This window comes from Papio anubis, chromosome 17, assembly GCF_008728515.1.
Source record: "Papio anubis isolate 15944 chromosome 17, Panubis1.0, whole genome shotgun sequence".
Classification (NCBI taxonomy): domain Eukaryota; kingdom Metazoa; phylum Chordata; class Mammalia; order Primates; family Cercopithecidae; genus Papio; species Papio anubis.
The window spans coordinates 49652206-49677937 of record NC_044992.1 but is presented as its reverse complement, the minus strand read 5'-3'; the positions used below and the strand labels follow the sequence as shown (position 1 = coordinate 49677937).

General features: G+C 43.0%; 1 protein-coding gene across 7 annotated transcripts in view; it reads right to left on the bottom strand.

Annotated features, from left to right (window-relative positions):
• Positions 1 to 25470, bottom strand: part of ATP6V0A1 (ATPase H+ transporting V0 subunit a1) — a 63054-nt gene extending 37584 nt beyond the window's left edge. For 4 of the 7 annotated variants that reach the window (XM_003913078.2, XM_003913077.4, XM_021929201.1 and 1 more), the window contains exons 1-9: positions 25345 to 25470; positions 22982 to 23145; positions 17517 to 17595; positions 16236 to 16333; positions 13435 to 13563; positions 5565 to 5668; positions 5172 to 5298; positions 3016 to 3098; positions 640 to 733 (exon numbers count right to left, since the gene is read on the bottom strand). In XM_003913078.2, coding sequence (XP_003913127.1) covers positions 640 to 733; positions 3016 to 3098; positions 5172 to 5298; positions 5565 to 5668; positions 13435 to 13563; positions 16236 to 16333; positions 17517 to 17595; positions 22982 to 23098 — 831 coding nt within the window. In that variant the 5' untranslated portion in view covers positions 23099 to 23145; positions 25345 to 25470. Of the gene's footprint in view, positions 1 to 639; positions 734 to 3015; positions 3099 to 5171; positions 5299 to 5564; positions 5669 to 13434; positions 13564 to 16235; positions 16334 to 17516; positions 17596 to 22981; positions 23148 to 25344 lie in introns of those variants that run through there. The other 3 variants (XM_003913076.4, XM_003913075.4, XM_017950756.1) reach the window with 3 other exon arrangements.
• Positions 25471 to 25732: the final 262 nt, after the last annotated feature.

The window sequence follows — 25732 nt, the reverse complement described above, 5'->3', positions numbered from 1 at the left end:
AATACAAAAATTAGCCAGGTTTAGTGGCACATGCTTGTAATTCCAGCTACTTGGGAGGATGAGGCAGGAGAATCGCTTGAACCTGGGAGGCAGAGGTTGCAGTGAGCCAAGATCACGCCACTGCACTCCAGCCTGGGCAAAAGAGCGAGACTCCGTCTCAAAAAAAATAAACGAAAATACAAAAATTAGTTAGGCATGATGGCACATGCCTGTAATTCCAGCTACTCAGGAGGCTGAGGCAGGAGGATCACTTGAGCCTAGGAGGCAAAGGTTGCAGTGAGCTGAGATAGCACCATGGCACTTCAGCCTGGGTGACAGAGTGAGACTCTGTCTCAAAAAAAAAAAAAAAAAAAAAAAAATCTCAGAGTCATGAGGTGGAGAGGAATTGAATATACTAGGCAACAACGAATCTAGATGCTTAGCATTCCTGTCTCGTTTGAGGAGGGCTAATGCTATTTTTAACCATCATTTCCTGACACTTTCTCAGCTCCCAGAAGGACATATTACCCATGGACATTTCTTTTTTTGGTATCCTGGTTTGCTACAGGTGCCTTGTAGACCATTAGCATTTCAAGGAAGGAGGATGGTCTTGTATTCCAGTATTTCACAAAAACAAATTCCTTCCAGCCTTCTGCATACCATTTGGAGATCATCAATTCTAGTATTCACTCCGGAAGCCATTTCCTTCCTCTCCTGTGGTGTCTCAGGACAGGGATAGAGTGAGGCTCGGAACCTGGAATGTAGGAACATCGAAGTTTCTTAACTTATCTAATTTAAATAAGGTCAGAAAGTAATCCTAATGTACCAGAAGGACCAAAACAGGATTAGGTCAGACCAATGTATTAAGTCAATACTAATTTTCTTTTTTTTTTTTGAGATGGAGTTTTGCTGTATCACCCAGGCTGGAGTGAAGTGGCACAATCTCAGCTCACTGCAACCTCTGCCCCTGGGTTCCAGCAGTTCTCCTGCCTCAGCCTCCCGAGTACCTGGGATTATAGGCACCTGCCACCACACCTGGCTAATTTTTGTATTTTTACTAGAGACGGGGTTTCACCACATTGGCCAGGCTGGTCTCGAACTCCTGACCTTAGGCGATCCACCCACCTCGGCCTCCCAAAGTGCTGGGATTACAGGCATGAGCCACCGCGTCCAGCCTAAGTCAACACTATGTGAAATGACCTGCAGACGAAGCAATTATAACATCTGAACTATCTTGACATTCTCTGTAGCTATGAAATTCCCTTGAGATTAAAAAAAAAAAAAAGTAAAGCAAATTATATTGTAAATTAACGGAGTAAGATGGCATGGAAAAAATTCTGTCCCTAGGCCAGGCGCAGTGGCTCACGCCTGTAATCCCAGCACTTTGGAAGGCTGAGGCAGGTGGATTGCTTGATTCTAGAAGTTTAAGACAAGCCTGAGCAACACGGTGAAACCTCGTCTCCACAAAAAATACAAAAATTAGTTGGGCACAGTGGCACATGCCTGTAGTCCCAGCTACTCACAAGGTTGAGGTGGGAGAATCAACTGAGCTCAGGAAGTCAAGGCTATAGTGAGCTGTGATCACGCCACTGCACTTTAGCCTGGGCAATGGAGTGAGACCCTGCCTCAAAAAAAAAAAAAAAAAGGCCAGGCACAGTGGCTTATGCCTGTAACACCAGCACTCTGAGAGCTGAGGCGGGCAGATCGCTTGACATGAGGAGTTTGAGACCAGCCTGGCCAACATGGCGAAACCCTATCTCTACTAAAAAAACAAAAATTAGCCAGGCGTGGTGGCGCACATCTGTAGTCCCAGCTACTTGGGAGGCTAAGGCAGGAGAAATCGCCTGAACCCTGGAGGTGAAGGTTGCAGTGGGCTGTGATTGTGCCACTGCACTCCAGCCTGGATGGCAGCTCAAGACTCCATCTCAAAAAAAAAATCTGTCCCTAAGGCAGAATTTCAGAAAATTGAAGGACATAACATCTATGCTAAGTACGGAGACTCACTGTCCCAGAATAATATGGCATTTATAAACCATGAGTCCTTAAGAATTATTTTTCCCCAAGTTAAGGAAATTGTGGTTCTTTTTTTCAGTTTTTAGTTTTTTATAGACATGGGGTCTCACTAAGTTGGCCAGGCTGGTCTTCAAATCCTGGGGTCAAACAATCCTCCTGCCTCGGCCTCCTAAAGTGTTGGGATTACAGGCATGAGCCATTGTATCTGGCCACAACTGTGGTTCTGATGGTATTTTTTTAAATGAATTTAGGGCCGCGTGCAGTGGTTCACACCTGTAATCCCAGCACTTTGGGAGGCCGAGGTGGGTGGATCACCTGAGGTCAGGAGTTTGAGACCAGCCTGGCCAACATGGTGAAACCCCTTCTCTACTAAAATACAACAAAAAATTTGCCGGGCGTGGTGGCAGGTGCCTGTAATCTCAACTACTCAGGAGGCTGGAGAATCACTTGAACCTGGGTGGCAGAAGTTGCAGTGCACCGAGATCACACCATTGCACTCCAGCCTGGGCATGGAGTGAGACTCGGTCAGAAAAAAAAAAAAAGGAAAAAGAATTTAGTGGCTCACACCTCTAATCCCAGCACTTTGGGAGGTTGAGATGGGCAGATCCCTTGAGTCCAGGAGTTCCAGGCCAGCCTGAGCAACATGGCAAAACCCTGTCTCTACAAAGAATACAAAAAATTAGCCAGGTATGGTGGGCGCACGCCTGTAGTCCCAGCTACCCTAGAGGCTGAGGCAGGAGAATCCCCTGAGCCCAGGCAGTCAAGGCTGCAGTGAGTGTGATCATACCACTGCACTCCAGCCTGGGTGACAGAGTGAGATCCCCCATCTGAACAACAAAAATAAAAATAAAAATGAATTCAGGTTATTTTGAATTGATTAAAATAGCCCCTAACATTATTAAAAGATAAATTCACTGTGTCGAGGTAGACTAAAAAGGATTTGTATTTCACTATTCTGAACTTTAAGACTCAACATTTGGGCAGCATGGCTGTGCCCTCCTGGTAGAGGCATGCCTCTCTTACCCTTCACAGATTTTCTTGACTCTGTTTTTCAGCTGATCGCCTTGGAAGAAAATGATAAACACAGACTTGTGCACGTAGTCACCCTAGGCTCCAGAATAAAAAAACAAGAGTTCAGACTTCTGTATCTGGATGAAAATCTCTTAAATAACCAACTTTTTTGGTGATGTAAGAACAACAGGCATTCTTTAAGGACATGGCAATCCCGCACTTTAACCACTGCCCTCACTCCATTTCCTAAGCTTCACTATAAGAACATCTACCCTATAATCTCTAATTCACAAAAATCTTTCTCTATTTGTTTTTTTGACTCAACCAGGAGCTTGAAGCTAAAATGATGCTCCTCTTAGCACTGTTTAGACTTATTTACCAATTCAACTTTAAATCTTATATTGCCTGAATGATAAAAGTATAGGAGAGAAAAGAGAAGGAAGCCATTTCTGTCTGTTCTGGGACTTAGAAATTCTTAGATAAAAGGGGCTGAATAACTACAAGGAACTGAGTCCCTAGGAAGAATGCTGATGTAGAATCCCACAATTCAAGCTAATCTGGACTTTATGGGGCAGGGAGGAAGGTAATCCATTCCAAATACCAAATTTATACCTGAAGTAAGATGCAAGGACTGGAAGGAAAGATCAGAAAAAAAGGTATATGGCGTGTTAACCAGGATTGTCTCTGGTTGTCGGCATATTCTCATAGTCATACACAGCACGTACAGCTTTTATAATAATAAACAAAACTTCAGAAGGATAAAAGGAGATAAGGAGTGAAGAAAATTAGGCTCAAGGGTCTGAAATCCCTAAATTCTCTAGGCTAAACTAGAATCCATTCTTTGTGCGGCCTGATCTGTTATAGATATCCAGGGTCCCCATTTTTGGATTTGTTGATAAAATAACCTTTCTGTTGCCAAGAGGAAACCTGACTGAATATTCCTGAGAAAAGTTCCTCATTAGTGTGACTGCAGATTACAATGTTTCCACAACTCGAAGGCCTTTGGCAAGATTCTGAAACTATACCCCTAAGCCGGGGGTTCACCTGAAGTGTCACCATACTCTTTCACAGCATGGAGGATGAAAGCCCTGCAGCTGCACAGCCCACCCAATCTGAGAAATCTCATAGTTCAATCTCTCTTCTTAGGTAAAGACACTAATTTAAGAAATTCACAAGATAATTCAAAACAGAAAAACTAACTTCAGGTTTCTAAATAACACTCGTACAAAAGCAAAGTAAAATTTTTGCAGTACATTTATCTTTACCTGTACTCCCTGAAATCAGGACTCACCACACCTAAATGCAGGTTTAGATGATAAACTCTGTCCCATTATGGCAAATGCCAAGATGTTAAACTGTTTCTACTTCCTGAAGTACTGGGTGGGGAAGATCATCCTATTTTGTGCAATATCTATAAACTAAGTTTCTAATCCTTCCAACAAACAAACAAAAAAACTTTACCAAGTAAAATTTCATCAGCTTATTAAGACCACAGTTTAGGAAATCTCTCCTTCTCTTTTTATACATGAATATTACCAAATTTGGGGCTGGGCAGGGTGACTCACGCCAATAATCCCAACACTGTGACAGGCCGAGGCAGGCGGATCACTTGAGATCAGAAGTTCAAGATCAGCCTGGGCAACATGGTAAAACAGTCTCTACTGAAAATACAGAAAAAATCAGCCAGGCATCATGGCACACGCCTGTAATCCCCAGCTATTTGGGAGGCTGAGGCAGGAGAATTGCTTGAACCCAGGAAGTGGAGGTTGTGGTGAGCCGAGATCGCGCCACTGCACTCCAGCCTGGACAACAGAGTGAGACTCTGCCTCAAAAAAAAAAAAAAACAAAAACCAAATTTGGAACCAGATATCTTGCTTTAAAGTTAATTTTCACAAAAGACAAATAAGTGAAAATAAAAATTTCTAATCAGAATAACATCTACATGGGTAAACCTGAAAATATGTATATGTCATGTATACATCACACATTCCTACGTATCTATGACAGCAATTAACTTAGAGGAAGTACTTCAAATTCTCCAATTAGAGCAGAGATAAAGATAATGGCTCCTCTGTGGAAGCGCTGGATTCAGGTGGCCCCATGCTACGTGACTGCTCTGGGCTCCCTTTACAAGACCTACTCCACAGGATGCAATCTCCTTGTCTTACAGTCACAGGATCCTCCAGGGGGTTCTCGATTTCAGCCTGTCGCAGGAACACATTTCCCCGGCATACCCGCCAAAGCATGCGCTCAAAAGTAGGGATGCGCTCCCGGTTAATGACACCAGCCACGAAGCTGTGGGGAGAAGAGGCAGATTGGAAACCTATTCCATGTCAGGGGATGGAAGGTTTTAAGACAAGTCTTGTTCCCAGCCTCACTTATGAACCCAGCAGAGAGCTGACAGAGCAACTCAGGCATGAATCCAGAGCTGTAGGACTATCTCAACAGGCTCAGAGGAGGGCATATCCTGGTAGCAAGTGAATCCCCAGTCTCATTGCTCTTCTGAACAGCAGAGATGAACATGGCCCCACTGAACACAGAAAGGTTGACATGGCACTTACCCAAGTCTTAAAGGCGTGCCTCTTCCCATCTCACTTGGCTCCAAGAGGGATGAGGACTCTTCCAACAGGTCTGGATCCGCCATCTGCTGATGATGCAATTCAGCCTGAATTCACAAATCAATTAATATCTAATGAAAATAGTTAGTGGCATGCAGGGAACGAGGAACCAGGAGACAGGTTCAGAAAATAAGGATGAAAAAGAAAACAAACCACCAAAAGACAAGATATACCCATAAAAAGACAAGAAGAATAGGGGACGAAAACCAATAAAACAAATGTGAGGTAAAGAAAGCATAATTGCCCCAGTAAAGCATCTGGGGATATGGTTTTAGAAATAAGGAATAAAAGAAAAAAACATTAAGTGATGGTGACATGTATAAATCTGTTACTTGGTGGAAGCCATTTTCTCTCCTATGTTTCCCTGAATTAACCATGAAGGTGCCAGGAAATACCTCTGCATGTAGATAGGAAGCTAAAATCTCTCTCCCTTCTGTGCAATAATGAAGACGCTCTGCAGATACTCTCAACATTTAATTTCTGGGCAGCTACAAACTAGAATTTTCCCTGTGTGAGAACGTGAAAGATAGAGGCTCTCTTTCCAAGGAAGAAGCAAGGCACTGCCACTGTCTTTGAATACTCTGTAGTCTGGAGAAAGACAGAAGGGGCAGCTCCAGATATCTACGTTTCCAGCCCCTTTAAAATTCAGAACATGAGAACTTTCAGCATGGTCACTTACAGAATGCTCCAAGCCATGGGATTTAAAGAGTATTTATGTCTTCGAAAGGATAAGAAGCACAATAGCTGGGCAAGCCTGTAAAAACATATCTGAATGTCCCATTTTCTGACTAGGAATCTTCTAAATAAGTTCACATAGGCTTTACAGTTGTAGGATTATTGAGAACACAGCTCAAGAATCAAGTAAAGTGAAGGAAAAGCAACTGATAATAAGCCAAACTAGAGCTCATGGGCTGGTGTAATTGGTAAGATTTAAAATGACTTCCACCATGACAGTTTATACAATGAAATGAAGAAGGATCTTCCCACACATGGGTCTACGTTTCCTAGCCTCTCTCTACCCAACTCATCCTACCACCCTTTACTCCCATCAGAAAGGAGAAGCTGCTCCAAAAAACAAAACAAAACAAAACAAAACAAAACAAAAACCAGTCCAATCATCTTCTCCTTTGCCTCATCTCCCCAACTCTAATATCCAGGCAATACTTGTTTGACCAAAAACTAGGAGTAAACCAGAACAATCATCCTCTTCAAAAGCACAATAAGACAAAAAGTGAGAAGAGTTTTTCTCTATCATTTTCATTCCAAATTTCAATTTGATTCTACCCGTCAGCCACACTCTTAAAAAGCAGCACAGGGACCATCAGTTGATAAAGTCACGGGATCATAAACATAGCAAAAAGAGGGGAAAAACTGTGTATAAATTAGATGGTAAGTCTGAAGGCCTAAAAAATTGAAAGCAATCATTTTGGGAAGTAAGGATCAACACCGGAAGTGCAGAGAAATACTGTCATGAGATTGGAAAAGTTTAAGATGAGATCATGGAGACACTGGTTACCACTTGCTGTTACATGGAAGTTGAGGGGGTTCTTTCAGTTTCTACTTGCAATCAAGTCAGCTGACTGCAGGCAACTTGTTTTCAGGATCCCAATGATTACAACATTTCAACTTGTTCTTGATTTATCCCTTGGCAAAAACCAGTGAGCCTGACTGCTACTCACAAGACTCCATCCTACTCGCCTGGATGTCTCACAAGACATGGTTTAAGTCAACCCTAAATATCAGACTCAATGCAAACACATGTGCTCTAAAGTGGACAACCGATGGAAAAGCAAACAGTACTTAGCAACTAGACCACTTCAAAGACTCTATCTAGGACTCTCTGAGAATAAAAACAACAAAATTAAAATTCAACAGAAACTTGCAATAATATTTGAATTGCTAATTTCACCATTTCATACTTAAGAATTCTGTCTTAGAGAGAAAGGTTACAAATTTTTAAATAAAATTGTGCCTGGTGAGAAACTAGGAAGACTAGAACCACCCACTAACAGAAGGCCTTTAAAGCAATATCTAAAACCGCGTGGCTGAGAGTATCTAAATCTTAGAGCAGGGGTGTCTGATCTTTTGGCTTCCCTGGGCCACACTGGAAGAAGAACTGTCTTGGGCCACACATAAAATACACTAACACTAATGATAACTAATGAGCTAAAAAAAAAAAAAAATTGCAAAAAAACCTCAAAATGTTTTGAGAGTTTACGAATCTGTATTGGGCCACATTCAAAGCTGTCCTGGGCCGGGCGCGGTGGCTCAAGCCTGTAATCCCAGCACTTTGGGAGGCCGAGACGGGCGGATCACGAGGTCGGGAGATCGAGACCATCCTGGCTAACACGGTGAAACCCCGTCTCTACTAAAAAAATACAAAAAACTAGCCGGGCGAGGTGGCGGGCGCCTGTAGTCCCAGCTACTCGGGAGGCTGAGGCAGGAGAATGGCGTGAACCCGGGAGGCGGAGCTTGCAGTGAGCTGAGATCCGGCCACCGCACTCCAGCCTGGGCGACAGAGCGAGACTCCGTCTCAAAAACAAACAAACAAACAAACAAAAAGCTGTCCTGGGCCACATGAGGCCTGAGGGCCATGGGCTGGACAAGCTTGTCTTGAGGGTATCTGGGTCCTCTAATAAGAACACTGTAAATATCCCTCTACATTACTTGCTATGCCCTCTGGTTTCTCCATTCAGATACTGAAAAACATGCCTTACAAAAAGGAAGTAGGAGAACTTCAGTTCTGTTTCTACAGCAATTAAGTATAAATAGCACATCCAGTTCAAGCTATGTCAATTACCAAGAACAAACAATTATTGCCATCTACATCAAGAAAAAAATTTTATTTCATTACTTAAGGTATTCACCCAGGCCCCAAAGGAAATGGCAGATGGGAAAAAAAATAAAGAAAGCAGATGGATGGAAAACTGAGAAGGAAAGGAAAGCAGGGATCTGCATGCCATTAACCATTACTTTTCCAGTCTTCTTTACGTTCTCATATGTTATGGTGCTTATGGTAAAAGATGCAGAGAAATCTCTCCAGCTCTTACAGTTCTTCATAAGCAAGAAGACTGAGAAAAGGATAATCATTAACAAGTCATTTTAAATGCCCTAGATAAGAAATGACTAAGTCAAATTTGTAATCATCTTTAATCATAAGACTATTCAATATGTTTATTTTTCACCTTACACACACCTTGCCAATCATAACTCCTATGCCTAAATATAGAATCATTTTCTGATTTAGCCATTTCTGCTAACTCATTACTGTGAATTATTGATTGTAGTCACCAAATTATAAAAAATAAAGGTTTAAAACTGGTAGTGTTTTAGGCCCTTTGCAAATATTATAATTTCAGACATAGAAGAAAATCTCATTAAAAATCCTAAGTTTCCAACATTTGAGGGTCCCAAGTGTCCTATCTTTTGCATTATTTGAAGAGCACTCGCATGTGCAGATGCAAAGTTGTGGCAGTGACACCTGAGCCTCCTGCTAGGCAGCAGCAGGGCAAGGTCTATGGAAAGGAACCTGGCTGAGGCTGTGAGTTAGTGCAAGAACAGGCAAGGCAGAGAGGTTCCTGCCAGGAGACTTCTTGCAATGCAGTGAGGCTGCTAGGAATGAAAGGGGAATTGATGACAAAAGCAGCATGAGAACCTCTCATAGCCATGGCCTTGTGCTCTAAGTACTTCCAGAGATTAAAAAAAAAAAAAAAGTTTTGAATAAAATAGGAGGGGGAGGCTGGGTGCGGTGGCTCACACCTGTAATCCCAGCACTTTGGGAGGACGAGGTGGTTAGATCACGAGGTCAGGAGTTCAAGACCAGCCTGGCCAATATGGTTAAACGCCCGTCTCTACTAAAACTACAAAAATTAGCTGGGCATGGTGGTGCACACCTATAGTCACAGCTGCTTGGGAGGCTGAGGCAGGAGAATCGCTTGAACCCGGGAGGCAGGGGTTGCAGTGAGCCAAGATCGCGCCATTGCACTCCAGCCTGGGTGACAGAGCAAGACTCTGTCTCAAGAAAAAAAAAAAAAGGAGCGGGAAAACAGCCCAGCATGAATAGGGCACAAAGATCATGAAGACTTAGAGTCTGTCTTCTCAAAATAGGCATTTAGTATTTAGACTTATTATTCACAAAATAAAATTCCTAAATCCATAAATTATGATTTAAAGTATCATTTTTCCAAGTGGTTCCTCTTATTTTCATTTTTACTAAGTTCTTTTCATTAGAAAATTAATAGTTTAAATAATTATTTTCCTTAAGGGAATCCATCTATCAGTCTTTATTCGGAATTTCTCCAAAAATGAACCATAATAGGAAGCTGGCTCTCATTCTTTAAATTATTTTTTTTTTTTTGAGACGGAGTCTCACTCTGTCACCCAGGCTGGAGTACAGTGGCCGGATCTCGGCTCACAGCAAGCTCCGCCTCCCGGGTTCACGCCATTCTCCTGCCTCAGCCTCCCGAGTAGCTGGGACTACAGGCACCCGCCACCTCGCCCAGCTAGTTTTTTGTATTTTTTAGTAGAGACGGGGTTTCACCGTGTTAGCCAGGATGGTCTCGATCTCCTGACCTCGTGATCCACCCGTCTCGGCCTCCCAAAGTGCTGGGATTACAGGCTTGAGCCACCGTGCCCGGCCTCTCATTCTTAAATTTAGGAGGTCTTGAAAGACATTTTCATATGAGATAGCAATATCTCAGCAGTAAACTAAAGAGTATATCAAAAGGGAAAAAAATGGGGACAGGGAAGGTGAAAGAATTAAGCTCCAAATAATGCTAGAAAGTAGCTGAGCTCTGACCATAAGGCCAGGTTTACATCAGATCTGTGGTTAGCAGCTTGGACATGTTTAGCAAAGTGCACATCTGTGAGCATATGAAAGCGTCATGTTCTGGGGTGCTTCTTAATATGACCGAATGATACATGCCTTGAACACGTCTTACTCATCTTGTGTCTCACAATGAGTAGGTGCTCATTACATGTTCAGTGAATTAGTGAACAAAAATACAATGTCTGGACAGTGAGCATACTGGAATTGCAGGTTCATTAAAAACACATGGCTTAAGTGGCGATGCTTATTGCAAAAGACCTTAAACACTTTAGAGTTAATCACACTGTCCCACACCCTCTAACGTGATGTCATTAGGGACTGGCAAAAGAAGTTACCACTAGACTCAAAATTCTCGATTCCATGAGCAAGCTAAATAAATATTAATACCTTCTGATTCTTGAAAGGACCAGGAAATTAAATTCATATGAGTTTTTCCCCTTTCCTTTGCCCCAGCAGATCCTTTTAATTAAATGGCTTCTCTGAGTCAAATCCTTAAATTAGTGAGGAATGTATCACATCCTCAGCAGACTTTCTCTAGCCCAGCAGTTTTCAAACTAGCATGCCTCAGGATCACCTGGTAAATACAGACTGCTAGGCCTAACTCCCACAGTTTCTGATTCAGTAGGTCTAGGGTGGAGACTGGTAATTCATACTTCTGACAAGATTACAGGTGAGTCTGCTGCTGTTGTTTGAAGAACTCCTGCTCCAACCTACAGAATTATGGATATTTAATCTCCCCTCAAAAGATAAAAATTTCTGAGATGAGGCAGTTAAAAACAAACCTTTTTTTTTTTTTGAGATGGAGTCTTGCTCTGTCGCCCAGGCTGGAATGCAGTGGCATGATCTCAGCTCACTATAACCTCTGCCTCCTGGGTTCAAGCGATTCTCCTGCCTCAGCCTCATGAGTAGCTGGGATTATAGGCTCCCGCCACCATGCCTGGCTAATTTTTGTATTTTTAGTAGAAACAGGGTTTCACCATGTTAGTCAGGCTGGTCTTGAACTCCTGACCTCCTGATCCACCTGTTCAGCGTCCCAAAGTGTTGGGATTACAGGCGTGAGCCACCAAGCCCAGTCTAAAAACAATTAAAAAAAAATAAAAACTATAGATATGAATTTAAAGTATAACTGAGAACACAGCAGATGCTAACTAAAATGGGCCCCTACCAGGTGCAGTGGCTCACACCTGTAATCTCAGCACTTTGGGAGACAGAGGTAGATGTATCACTTGAGGCTAGGAGTTCGAGACCAGCCTGGTCAACATGGTGAAACCCTGTCTCTACTGAAAATACAAAAATTAGCTGGGGGTGGTGGTAAGCACCTGTAATCCTAGCTACTCGGGAGGCTGAGGCAGGAGAATCGCTTGAGCTTGGGAGGTGGAGGTTGCAGTGAGCTGAGATCACACCATTGTACTCCAGCCTGGGCTACACAGTGAGACTCTGTCTCAAAAAAAAGGGCCTCTAAATTTAAAAGCTTTGCCAAGTTTTCTTGTTGAGCAAAGGAATTAAATAACTTTATGAGAAGGCACATTGAACAGTGACTGTAACAATCCCTAAAGTGTCTAATATCATCAATCTGGTGGCGAAAACACCTGTCAAGAAGACAGTTACTGTACTTCAGGCCATCAGAAAAACCACATCGAAGATGAAAGCTAAGACTCCTCCCCAGGCTGAATTAGGAGAAAGGAGCCTTCTGCAAGCCTTGCTCCAGATCCTTTCCATGGGGTCACCTCAGCACATTGTCACCTGGACTAAGTCACCTACATTTTTTTTTGAGACAGTCTTGCTCTGTCCCCCAGGCTGGAGTAAAGTAGCTTAATCTCGGCTCACCGCAACCTCTTCCTCCTGGGCTCAAGCAATCCCCTCACCTCAGCCTCCTGAGTAGCTGGAACTACAGGCGTGCACCACGATGCCTGCCTAATTTTTGCATTTTTTGTAGAGATGGGGTTTCACTACGTTGCCCAGGCTGATCTCGAACTCCTGGGCTCAAGTGATCTGCCCGCTTCACCCTCCCAAAGTACTGGGATTACAGGTATGAGCCACCATGCCCAACTGAGTCACCTACATTTTTTTTTTTTTTTTTTTGAGATAAGAGTCTCGCTCTGTCACTCAGGCTGGAGTACAGTGGAGCGATCTCAGCTCATTGCAACAACCACCTCCCGGGTTCGAATGATATTCCTGCCTCAGCCTCCCGAGTAGCTGGGATTACAGGTGCCCACCACCTCACCTGGCTAGTTTTGTATTTTTAGTAAAGACCAGGTTTCACCATGTTGGCCAGGCTGGTCTCGAACTCCTGACCTCAGGTGACCCACCTGCCTCAGCCTCCCAAAGTGCGGGGATTATAGGCATGAGCCACCATGCCCGGCCTCACCTACATATTTAACCCAATAACTTATTAACATGTTTCCCTTTAAGGTAATGCATCTAAGTTTACGTGATAACCCAAAAGTTTCAAACAAGCATCCTATCAATATTTTCCATACAATACATACAATGAAAAACTCTTGAAAAATTAGTGTGATGTGTGCTATCTGAAGTACTGAAAAATGTGCTCGAAGGTTTATAAGCAAACATAGAGAATAAAATAAAAATTTGATGGCAAAAGGCTTGGTGATTAAACCTTTGTTATAATTTTGTCTACAACCAAATGTTTGTTTCTTCAGCTTTGACCTTAAGCATATACTTACCTTATAAGTATAAATATAATGTAGAAATTTATACTAACTACATTTATACAACTACTTCAGGGTTCCTTTCCTCATCTTGAGATGAAAAATTGAAGAAAATGTGAAAAAATGCAAAACCATGGCTGGTTGTGTACTGCATGAAAAATGGAACATAATCTCACATTTCTTTAACTAAAACAGGGTGCAAAAATGGCATTGCTTCCAAAATAGCAAATTAAAATAATTACTGGAATAAAAATATGGCCCACTTGTGTGAGTGTAATATCAGCTGCTCAAATACTAAAAGAAACAATAGTCTGACCTCATCAAAAAATTGCTGAGTTTTGCGAAGTATAAATTTTAATTCAGTCAGTTCCAGGAAGTTTCTCTTCAGAGCTTCCTGGTTTGTGTTGATTTCCTTCAGTTCATTTTCAATCTTCTCAAAATTGGCCTAGAAGAAAAAAGAAAATAGATTAGGCTAAGCTCAATATGTTTGCTCTGGAAGACAATAAATGAATTCATCCCACATAACTGTCGCCAAGCTGATAGTTCAAAGAGATCTTGGACTTGCCTAGCAAATACTGTGATTTTACTAGAGCAATTTTCTTTATGGAAATTTTTTTGCTTAAGATAATCTTTCCTGAACCGAGGTGGGTGGATCACTTGAGGTCAGGAGTTCAAGAGCAGCCTGACCAAAATGGTGAAACCACATCTCTACTACAAATACAAAATTAGCTAGGCAAGTTGGCGCATGCCTGTAGTCCCAGCTACTTGGGAGGCTGAGGCAGGAGAATCACTTGAACCCGGGAGGCGGAGGTTGCAGTAAGCCAAGATCACACCACTGTTCTTCAGCCTGGGCAATGAGCAAAACTCCATCTCATTCATAAATAAATAAATAAATAAATAATCTTTCCTGGCCAGGCACGGTGGCTCACGCCTGCAATCCAGCACTTAGGGAGTCTGAGGCGGGTGGCTCATCTGACGTCAGATTTCAAGACCAGCCTGGCCAACATGGCGAAACCCCGTCTCTACTAAAAATACAAAAAAAATTAGCTGGGCTCAGTGGTGCATGCCTGTAATCCCAGCTACTTGGGAGGCTGAGGCAGGAGAATGGCTTGAACCCGGCAGGCGGAGGTTGCAATGAGCCAAGATTGCACCACTGCACTCCAGCCTGGGTGAGAGAGCAAGACTCTCTCTGAAAAAAAAAAAAAAAAAAAAAAAAAAAGTATTTCCTTTCTAAGTCACAGTGGAAGTAAAAAAAAAAAAAATAGTATTTCTTTGTTTACAGATTCTATTGTATACTTGGTAACTTTCTCAGGAGATTTCAGATGGATAAAATAATTACTGAGAAGTCTACTGGCTGCCCATTTAGTCTGCAAGAATAACCAACTAGTAGATAGGCCAGGTATGGTAGCTCACACCTGTAATCCCAGTACTTTGGGAAGCTGAGGCAGGCAGATTGCTTGAGGTTAGGTGTTCGAGATCAAGCTGGCCAACATGGGAAAATCCCATCTCTACAAAAAATACAAAAAAATTAGCCAGGCATGTTGGCACACAGCTATTGTCTCAGCTACTCTGGAGGCTGAGGCACTAGAACTGATTGAGCCTGGGAGGCAGGAGTTGCAGTGAGCCAAGATGGGGTCACTGTACTCCAGCCTGGGTGACAGCTGTGTCTCAAAAATAAATAAAATAAAATAAAATAAAATAAAATAAAATAAAATAGTAGATAAATTAACTTACTCCAATAAGGTTTTGATAAACCAATAAACATTTACTTAGTGGCATATAATACTGTTTCAGTGCTGTTTGTCACCATAAAAGAGGGGATAAAGAGGGGATTCACATGGTCTGGCCATAAAAAAAGAATAAAATCATGTCATTTGCAGCAACATGGATAGAACTGGAGGTCATTATGTTAAGCAAAATAAACAGGGCGCGGACAAATAACACAAGTTTTCACTCATATGTGAGAGCTAAAAAACTTGATCCCATAGAGGTAGAGAGTGGAATGATAGATACCAGAGGCTATGAAGGGTGTGTGGGTTTGTGGGGGGATGAAGAGAGATTGGTTAATGTGGACCAACATACAGTTAGATAGAAGGCATAAGTTCTAATGCTCAATAGCAGAGTAGGGTGCCTATAGTTAACAGCAATGTACAATACATACTTCAAAATAGCTAGGAGAGAAGAATTGAAATGTTCCCAACATATAGAAATGGTAAATACTCAAGGTGATGGATACTCCAAATACCCTGACTTGATCATTACACATTCTATGTATATACCAAAATATCACATGTACACCATAAATGTGTACAAATACTATCTATCAATAAAAAAGCGAAGGGGAGGCCGGGCGCGGTGGCTCAAGCCTGTAATCCCAGCACTTTGGGAGGCCGAGACGGGCGGATCACGAGGTCAGCAGATCGAGACCATCCTGGCTAACACAGTGAAACCCCGTCTCTACTAAAAATACAAAAACTTAGCCGGGCGAGGTGGCAGGCGCCTGTAGTCCCAGCTACTCGGGAGGCTGAGGCAGGAGAATGAAGCGTGAACCGGAGAGGCGGGCTTGCAGTGAAGCTGAGACTCCGACCACTGCACTCCAGCCTGGGTGAGAGCGAAACAAGACTCTGTCTCAAAAAAAAAAAAAAAAAAAGCGAAGGGGAAACTCACTTCAATCCCACCTACAAGAAACAATCAGTAGAGACCCAGTGGCCAGTGGCTCAAGCCTGTAATCCCAGCACTTGGAGGCCGAGATGGGAAGTGAGATCAAGGTCAGGAGATCGAGACCATCCTGGCTAACCGGTGAAACCCGTCTCTATAAAATACAAAACTAGCGAGGTGGCGGGCGCCTGCAGTCCCAGCTACTCGGGAGGCTGAGGTAGGAGAATAGCGTAAACCTGGGAGGCGGAGCTTGCAGTGAGCTGAGATCCGGCCACTGCACTCCAGCCTGGGTGACAGAGCGAGACTCCGTCTCAAAAAAAAAAAAAAAAAAAAGAAACAATCAGTAGATAATGCTGTCAAAGTTAGCAAGAATTACTTTACTCTCTATCTGCTCAGGAAAGTAATTTCTGCATTTACGTAGAAAGAAACTTTTCTGGTTTTCTGAGAAGAACTGTTTACCTCTAAGTCAATCATGTCCCGGGGGAAGGGAACCTCTGGGTTTTCACCGGTGTCCATAATCAGAATGTTAGCTTTTCTTATCTCTTTCTCAACAAATCCTAAAATGACAGAATCAAAACATTCATGCCTACCCGCACATGCTCAAAATTGCCATTATTTAAGGAAAAGAATTAGCATCTACAGCCTGACTACAAAAAGTTTTATCCAAGAAAGATACTTTTTATATATATATATATATTCGTTTAATATAAAAGAAGCACCTTTTTTCTCCACATCCCTCTTTCTCCAACCTCACATTCTCTGAAGCTACTCCAAAGGCTGGTCATCCCACAACTGCCTTCTTTCTTTCTTCAGGTCTTAACACTGGCCTTCAAGGCCGCACCTCTCCTCCCAACGCGAATGCCACTCCAAAGTATGACAGTTCTGGTTATAGATATTATTGGCAAAGCAGAGTTATGGAAGAAGAGTACAATACAATAGAATATTTGACACTTAACACACTAGTGAGACAACTCCAGATCTAAAGGGGTTCATTAAATTTGAAAACAATCAGGTCGGTTTTAAGCATAAAAAATGAAAAAGCAGAACAGGTAATAAGGACCCAAAATACCAGAAGAGAAAAGTGTTTCAAGTGACAACTACAACTGTTTTTTAGAGTGGGGACCAATTCACTTATCAGCTAACCACAAGTTGGCTTAGTAGAGTGGCAAGATCATGGATTTTTGAGCCAGACAGAACAACCTGGCTTCAAATACTGATTCCATCATAACTGTTTACGTTCCAGGGCAAGTCATTAAGCCTCTCTGATCTTTAGTTTCCTCAATCGTTAAATAAGGTAATACCCATCTTGAAGGAATGTTGTGGGGGAATGAATAATGTATGTGAGCAAGCTAGCCCTCAATGGAACTTAAATAAATGTTAGTTTCCTCCCTCTTAAATAGCTCAAATTAAAAGGTGGCTCTGCTGACAAAAACTGATGGTGTGCTGGGTCCTATTTCTCAAAATTCTATAATGTAGTTTTGTTTTTGAAATCTCACAAAAAAAATAACCAGTTTTCAGCTTGCAGCATGTTATTTCAAACAAGGTTTCCGTTAAGCACTACTTAGCCCAAAGACCACAAAATCTACTCGTATACCAGAAATTCACCTCAGCATAACTGCAAGATTTTTCCTTTTTCTTTTCTCTTATAGCATTTTCTTCTTCTATTAAGAGGACTAATGTCATTAATCTAAGACAAATGATTCATTAAAGGAAAATTACACAAGACCAAAGTGCACATACGAAGCTTTCGATCCATTTCTTCACATCTTCTAACTTCATTCACAAATTTCCGTTGGAAAACATTCACATCTGGATTTAACTGAAAAATAAAAACACAATACCAAACATTGAAATATTGTATCTATTTCTTCTGTTTCTCAAGCAACACATTCTGCAAAGTGAAAAACTAATTTTGTGTAAATGCATGATGCAACACTAATCAAAATTGTCTACTGATTCGAAAAACTGCTTTACGGCCAGTCACACCAGCTAAGGATAAAAACTTCCTCCTCCGTTGCTGCAACATTACTGGAATGGAGGTAAATTAGGTAAAACACAATGGTACAAAATGTTCTTCCTAGACCAAAAGTCTCAGTGAGCTTCCTTCCCACTACCTAAAATTTGGGCAATGAATATCACAGAAACGCTCTCTGTTTTCCTTCTCTCTTTCTTTCCAAGCAGAAGAGGAACTTCTCTTGTTTTTCTGTCCCAAGGTCTTCACCTTCTCAGTGACAGGCTTTAGTTTTTTCATTCATACCATAAGTAATTTTCTTTTTCTTTTCTTTTCTTTTTTTTTTTTTTTTTTTGAGACAGAGTCTTGCTCTGTCACCAGGCTGGAGTGCAGTGGTGTGATCTCAGCTCACCAAAGCCTCTGCCTCCCAGGTTCACGCAATTCTCCTGCCTCAGCCTCCTGAGTAGCTGGGATTACAGGTACACGCCACCATGCCCGGCTAATTTTTTTGCATTTTTAGTAGAGACAGGGTTTCACCATGTTGGCCAGGATGATCTCGAACTCCTGATCTCAGGTGATCCACCCGTCTCGGCCTCCCAAAGTGCTGGGATTCATGCATGAGCCACCATGTCTGGCACCATAAGTAATTTTCAAAGCAATATGACAGATGTTCAGGAATATACAAATAAAAACAAAACAAGTACCTACTCACTAAAAAGCTAGCAACCTGGCCAGTCACAGTGGCTCACACTTGTAATCCCAGCATTTTGGGAGGCCAAGGTGGGCGAATCACCTGAGGTCAGGAGTTCAAGACCAGCCTTGCCAACATGGCGAAACCCCATCTCTACTAAAAATACAAAATTAGCTGGGCATGGTAGCGCACACCTGTAATCTCAGCTACTCGGGAGGCCGAGGCAAGAGCATCGCTTGAACCTGGGAGGCAGAGGTTGCAGTGAGCCAAGATCATGCCACTGCACTCCAGCCTGGGTGACAGAGTGAGACTCTTGTCTCAAAAAAATAAATAGGCTGGACGTGGTGGCTCATGTCTATAATCCTACCACTTTAGGAGGCGGAGGCAGGAGAATTACCTGAGCTCAGGAGTTCAAGACCAGCCTGGGCAACATGGCGAAACCCTGTCTCTACTAAAAATACAAAAAATTAGCCAGGCGTAGTGGTACATGCCTGTAATCCCAGCTACTCAGGAGGCTGAGGTACAAGAATCAATTGAACCTGGGAGGTGGAGGTTGCAGTGAGCCAAGATTGTGCCATTGCACTCCAGCTTGGGCAACAGAGCAAGACTCTGTCTCAAAAAATAATAATAATAAATTAATTAAATTAAATAAAAAGCTTGCAATCTAATAGAGAAGGTGAACCCAACCAATAAAATAGCATGTGATAAATTCCATAAAAGTAACACAAAGAAAAAACTATATTTAGTCAACATTTATGAAGCACCAAATATGTGTCAGATACTGAACTAGGCACTGGGGAAAATACAAAGAATAAGCTATGTCCTAGCTTTGAAGTCGAACAACACAATTTATTAGCTTAATCATGTATATGTGTATATATATTATATGCATACACACACAGAAACATACAAACACATTGGCCGGGCACAGTGGCTCATGTTTGTAATCCCAGCACGTTGGGACACCGAGGCGGGCAGATCATGAGGTCAGGAGTTCGAGACCAGCCTGGGCAACATGGTGAAACCCTGTCTCTACTGAAAATACAAAAAAATTAGCTGGGCGTGGTGGCGGGCACCTGTAATCCCAGCTACTCGGGAGGCTGAGACAGGAGAATCGCTTGAAGCTGGGAGGCGGAGGTTGCAATGAGCTGAGATTGCGCCACTGCACTCCAACCTGGGTGACAGAGTTAGACTCAGTCTCAAAAAAAAAAAAAATACAAACACACAACACATACATATCCATGCATTCAACAGTTCTCTCTTCAAGAACTCAATATATTAATATTAGAGGAATCGAAGGCAAAAATTTTTATTAGCGATTAAGATTAATAAGCTATGTCCTGGTCTTCAGCTCTATAGAAGAGACAGATGCAAACCAATTATTACAATTTGTTGTGATAAATGCTATTAAAAATGAAGTAAAAGATTTGGAAAACTGTTGGCAGTTTCTTACAAAGTTAAACATACACCTACCCAACCCATGACTGAGCATGCCACTACTCAGTTCCCGTTGACCTTTGAACAATGTGGGTTTGAACTCTGCTGGTCCACTAATACACAGATTTTCTTCCACCTCCGCCAGCCTGAGACAGTAAGACTAACCCCTCCCTTTCCTCCTCCTCAGCCTCCCTCAATGTAAAAACAATAAGGATGAAGACCTTCATAATGATCTACTTCCAGTAAACACAGTTTATCTTCCATATGATTTTCTTAACAGTATTTTTTCTCTAGCTTACTTTATTCTAAGAATACAGTGTACAATACATATAACATACAAAATATTTATTAATCGACTGTTTATGAAATTGGTAGGGCTTCTGGTCAAAAGCAGGCTATCAATAATTAAGTTTGGCGGAAGTCAAAGTTGTATGCAGATTTTTGATTGCATGGGGAGATCAGCACCCCTAACCCCTGCATTTTCAAGGGTCAACTGGGTTTGCTTAAGAAAAATCAAAACCTGTAAATTAAAAAAAAAGACTTTTACAATAATGTTTACTTCAGCTTTAATCATAATAGCCCCAAATGAGTAATGACAAAAGAAAGGATGAAAACATTGTGCTGTATTCATACAATGAACTACTTACTGTTCAGCAATTTTAAAAAATGAACTACAGATACTTGCAAGAAACAGAGGTTGAGTAAAAGAAGTCAGACATCAGAGTTTGCAATTATGAGTCATTTACATATAATTCAAGAACAGGGAAAACTAATCCTATGACGACAGCAATCAAAACAGGTTACCTATTAAGGGTAGCAACTGACTAGCAGTAGACACAAGATACTTTTCTGGACTGATGAAAATGTTCAGGCTGGGCCTGGTGGCTCACGCCTGTAATCCTAGCATTTTGGGAGGCCGAGCGGGGGTGGATCACCTGAGGTCAGGAGTTTGAGACCAGCCTGGGCAACATGGTGAAACCTTATCTCTACTAAAATAAAAAAAAAAAAAATTAGCCGGGCGTGGTGGCGTGTGCCTGTAGTCGCAGCTACACAGGAGGCTGAAGCAGAATTGCTTGAACCCAGGAGGCGGAGGTTGCAGTGAGCCGAGATCGCACCACTACACTCCAGCCTGGGCAACAGAGCGAGATTCTGTCTCCAAAAGAAAAAAAAGTTCCATATCCTGATTGGGGTGCTGGTTACAGAGGTGTATAAAGTTATCAATTCAGCAAATTGTACTCTTAAGATGTGTACATTTCAGCCAGGCACAGTGGCTCACACTAGTAATCCTAGGACTTTGGGAGGCTGAGGCAGGAGGATCGCTTGAGTCCAGGAGTTCAAGACAAACCTGGGCAACATGGCGAGACCCTATCTCTATTTTTTTTCTTAATGTTAAAAAAAATTAACAGAACTAGAAGAAACTGAAATATCTGTTGGCCAGGTGTGGTGGCTCATGCCTGTAATCCCAGCACTTTGGGAGGTTAAGGCAGGTGGATCACCTGAGGTCAGGCATTCGAGACCAGCCTGGCCAATGTGGTGAAACCCCGTCTCTACTAAAAATACAAAAATTAGCTGGGCATGGTGGTGCATGCCTGTAGTCCCAGCTACTCGGGAGGCTGAGGCAGGAGAATTGCTTGAACCCAGGAGGCGGAGGTTGCAATGAGCTGAGATTGCATCACTGCACTCCAGCCTGGGCGACAGAGCGGACTCTGTCTCAAAAAGAAAATCAACAACAACAACAACAACAACAAAAAACACACATAGGAGAAATAAAAGCAAAAAAAGTAACTGTACGGGTTACCTCTGGGAAGAAAGAGACACTGGAGGTTTCAATTATACATGGAATGTTTCCCTCTTAAGTAGATAGTAGAAACACAGGTGGTCATTATAATATTCCCCCCACCTCTTTTTTTGTTTTTTTTTTGAGACAAGAGTCATGCTGTCACCCAGGCTGGAGTGCAGTGGCATAATCACAGCTCACTAAGCCTCGACCTCCCAGGCTTCAGTGATCCTCCCAAGTAGCTGTAGCTAAGACCACAGGCATGTGCCAGCACACCCAGCTAGGTTTTTTTTTTTTTTTTTTTTTTTTTTTTTGGCAGAGACAGGATCTCCCTAGGTTGCCCAGGCTGGTCTCCAACTCCTGGGCTCAAGTGATCCTCCTGCCTTGGCTTCTCAAAATGCTGGCATTTCAGGTGTGAGCCATTGCACCTGGCCCCATCTCGTTTTTCTGTATGACTGAAGTACAGCATAAGCAAAAGGAAAGAAGGCTGAATAGAGCCAATAGATGTTAAGAAGGGGGACAACATAGGACCAGATGAAGAACTGCAAATTAAGGATGATAAGTTTTTTGCTGCTGTTGTTTTTTGAGATGCAGTCTCACTCTGTCGCCCAGGCTGGAGTGCAGTGGCGCGATCTCAGCTCACTGCAACCTCTGCCTCTCAGGTTCAGGCAATTCTCCTGCCTCAGCCTCCCAACTAGCTAGGATCACAGGCCTGTGCCATCATGCTAAATTTATTTAGTAGAGACGTGGTTTCACCATGTTGACCAGACTGGTCTCAAACTCCTGACCTCACGATCTGCCCACCTCAGCCTCCCAAAGTGCTAGGATTACAGGCGTGAGCCACTGCACCCAGCCTAGATTGTCCATATTCTTTAGATAGCTTCTCCAAGTGCCCAGTATAATATTCCAAAATAATGAATATTCAATATATGCTTATTTATATACTACATATCTATAGCTGGATACCTCAAATTTTGTTTTGCTAAAATGTACTACTATATGGAAAAACTGCAATATATTTTTTAAATACCTTGCTATTGGTGTTAAAGAGCCCAAAACCAAAGTGAAAGCCTTGGTCAGGTTAGTTTGGTAACCTCTCCCTGCATCCCAATTACCTGGAGAATGCTTAGGATTGTTCTGAAAGTAAGAGCTAGTAAAAGCATGGAAGGATTGGCACAAAACATTCTCACCTTTAGAAAGACAACTCAAAATGTGGATTCTGCCAATAGGAAGCCAGTGCTATAATGTTATTTTTGCAAATAAAAAAACAAAACATTCATCATAAGACATCTGACCATGATAACAACAGAGTTCAGCAGTAATCAAGTCGCAGCCTCACAACTACTTACGTCACGAAACTGAACCTTTCCAAGTTCTCCTAATTCACTGACACAACAATAAGCAGCTTCTGACTGTAGAAAAAGCTGGGCCAGTGTCATTTCTTCACTCCGGAAAAGCTCCCCCATGGTGGCAGAAGGTACCAGTCAAGTGGGTACCTGGATTTCTCTCCAATCTGAAGCAAAGAGAAATGACATAACTTTGGAAATTACCACGAGGGCTAAGAGCAAATGACACCCCACTAAGGCTCTTGCATTTACATTTATTCCACCCCATGAGGACAGGTCAACAACTGTTTTGACACCCTATCTAGAAAGATGGAAAGGAGAAATTGCAAGGGCAGTTCCTGAATCCTGTCCCACAGGGTGCCAGATGAAAAGTCACTTCCGTTCCAGTCAACATCAGGATCAAATGACAACATTTTGGGCAACTCAACATATAAGAATGTATCCAGATTAAAGACAGGAACTGAGAACCTCAAACAACTCTTTAAATACCCAGGACACAATATTGAGGCAGTGACTTTCACACTGTTCAATCTGTTTTTGCTAGTGCAGGAAACAAACAGAAGAGGCCTTGATTACCTCTCATAAAGATGTCTGCCTTGCGGCCGGGCGCGGTGGCTCAAGCCTGTAATCCCAGCACTTTGGGAGGCCGAGACGGGCGGATCGCGAGGTCAGGAGATCGAGACCATCCTGGCTAACACGGCGAAACCCCGTCTCTACTAAAAAATACAAAAAACTAGTCGGGCGAAGTGGCGGGTGCCTGTAGTCCCAGCTACTCGGGAGGCTGAGGCAGGAGAATGGCGTGAACCCGGGAGGCGGAGCTTGCAGTGAGCTGAGATCCGGCCACTGCACTCCAGCCAGGGGGACAGAGTGAGACTCCGTCTCAAAAAAAAAAAAAAAAAAAAAAAAAGATGTCTGCCTTGTAACTATCCTTCTCCCTTCTACTGACAATGCGCATTTCTAAAAGCCCAAAGTTCTGGCACTATCCTAAAGCTATGGCTACACTAAAGGGGTTAATCTTCCAGATTCCTCAGAAAATAGTGTTTCCCCCTTAGGAATTCAAACAAATAACTATTATCTGGAAAAAGCAACCAGCTTGCATATTAAGCTCAATTTCAAATCAAGCATGACAGGAACACACTGGTAATGACAAAGCAGTTTTATCAAGCCACAAAGAATAAGCCTTCTACCTCTGCAGCTTTCTCTTTCTCATCCCTACCTTCAAGATTAATTACATTCTTCCATCTGTCAAATCTCATGAGCCAATATAGGTTTCGTTTTAGGGCTGTCTTACTGTAGCCGGGTATGAGACAACTGGCGCTATCAGTGGTCCTGAAACTGCAATTATTTATTCTCTATCAGCTAATGTTTAAGGCACAGCCTGTCCAGTATCCAAACTCAGAAAAATGTACAGTATTTTTAGTGTCATAAGGGCATCTATGTTGAGTACTGACAGATGAGTCTGACATCAAAGGAAGATGTACTCTTCTAGAAGGATGGGAGACATTTTGAGAAATCTGAACGAACAAACCTTTGTGCATGTGATGTTCAAGACAGTAACACACGCTCAGACATAAGCAAGGACTTCTCAAGAGAATATGGAGGTTGACGCTAAGATTCTGTACATCTGAATCATCGAAATCAGCTGTTACCGGCACCACCCTTCAACAAAGAGAGATTCTACAACCTCTAAACACATAAAATGAGGCCTGATCAGCAGAGTTCTGGGGCTGTGGATAATGATAAGCCTCCAATGAGTCGCCTCCCTCCTCCTGCTCTTTAAAGATCACAGGTCTCCCAAGAGTATCTCTATAGCAATGGAGGCTAACAGAAAACGAATTAGGCCAAAGTAGTCTGGACGATCACAAAACAAAATACGAAGAAACAGCAATTCTGCAAAAGATGAGTCCAACTACAGCGCCCCTGCGCCCTGCCTCGAAGAATCTCACTCCTGTCATCCGGTCCTCGCCTCCTCCCACGGTATTCACCTGCTTCATTTCCTGTCTACCCAATGAGCAGGAATTCTCTGGACCCAGGCACATCTACCTTGGGATGGGAAAAAAGGAGAAGAAAACCCCCAAACTGAGAGACCCTTTAAGAAGCCCCCTAAATTATTCTGCCTATCCAATAACCTCCCGTTCCTCCGCCTACCCCTTGAAGCAGGGAAGGGATTCGGGGCTTCCAAAGGGCAGTGAGCCTCCGGTTCCTCAGGACAGAAGAGGTGCCCAAGGAGGAGGCGAACCCCCATTTTATCTCGAAGACTTAAGATCCCTGCCAATTCCTTTGACAATCAAGGGGGCTCTTAGAAGGATTTCCTACGTCCATCGAGGGCCGCTCCCTGTTGCACTAAACCTATAGCCCCAACTCACCTCCAACCGCCGCCACAGCAACCGCCGCAGCCAAGCCCGCAGCCTCCGCGGCTCCGGGAGCAGCGCTTCGACGTCCGTGCGTCCGCAAAGCCCCGCCCCTGCGCCGCCGCCGGCCCCCGCCCCCGCCCCCGCAATGACCTCATTGCTGTTGGCCAATGGGGCGCGGCCTTGCCTGGGCTGCAGCGGTGCGAAATCACGCGGATCGCAGGCGAGACTCGGCAAGCTGACGCCATCTTGGCCCTTGTGCTGTGTCTCCAGGCTGCGGAGGGTTAGCAGGAGGGGCTGGAGTTGCAGGTGCTTGAGGCCTTAAGTTTCTGAGCCTCCCTGAATCCTTTTTCCTTACCCCTTGTACTGAGGCAAGGTTGTCTTTTCTTTTTTTTTTTTTTTT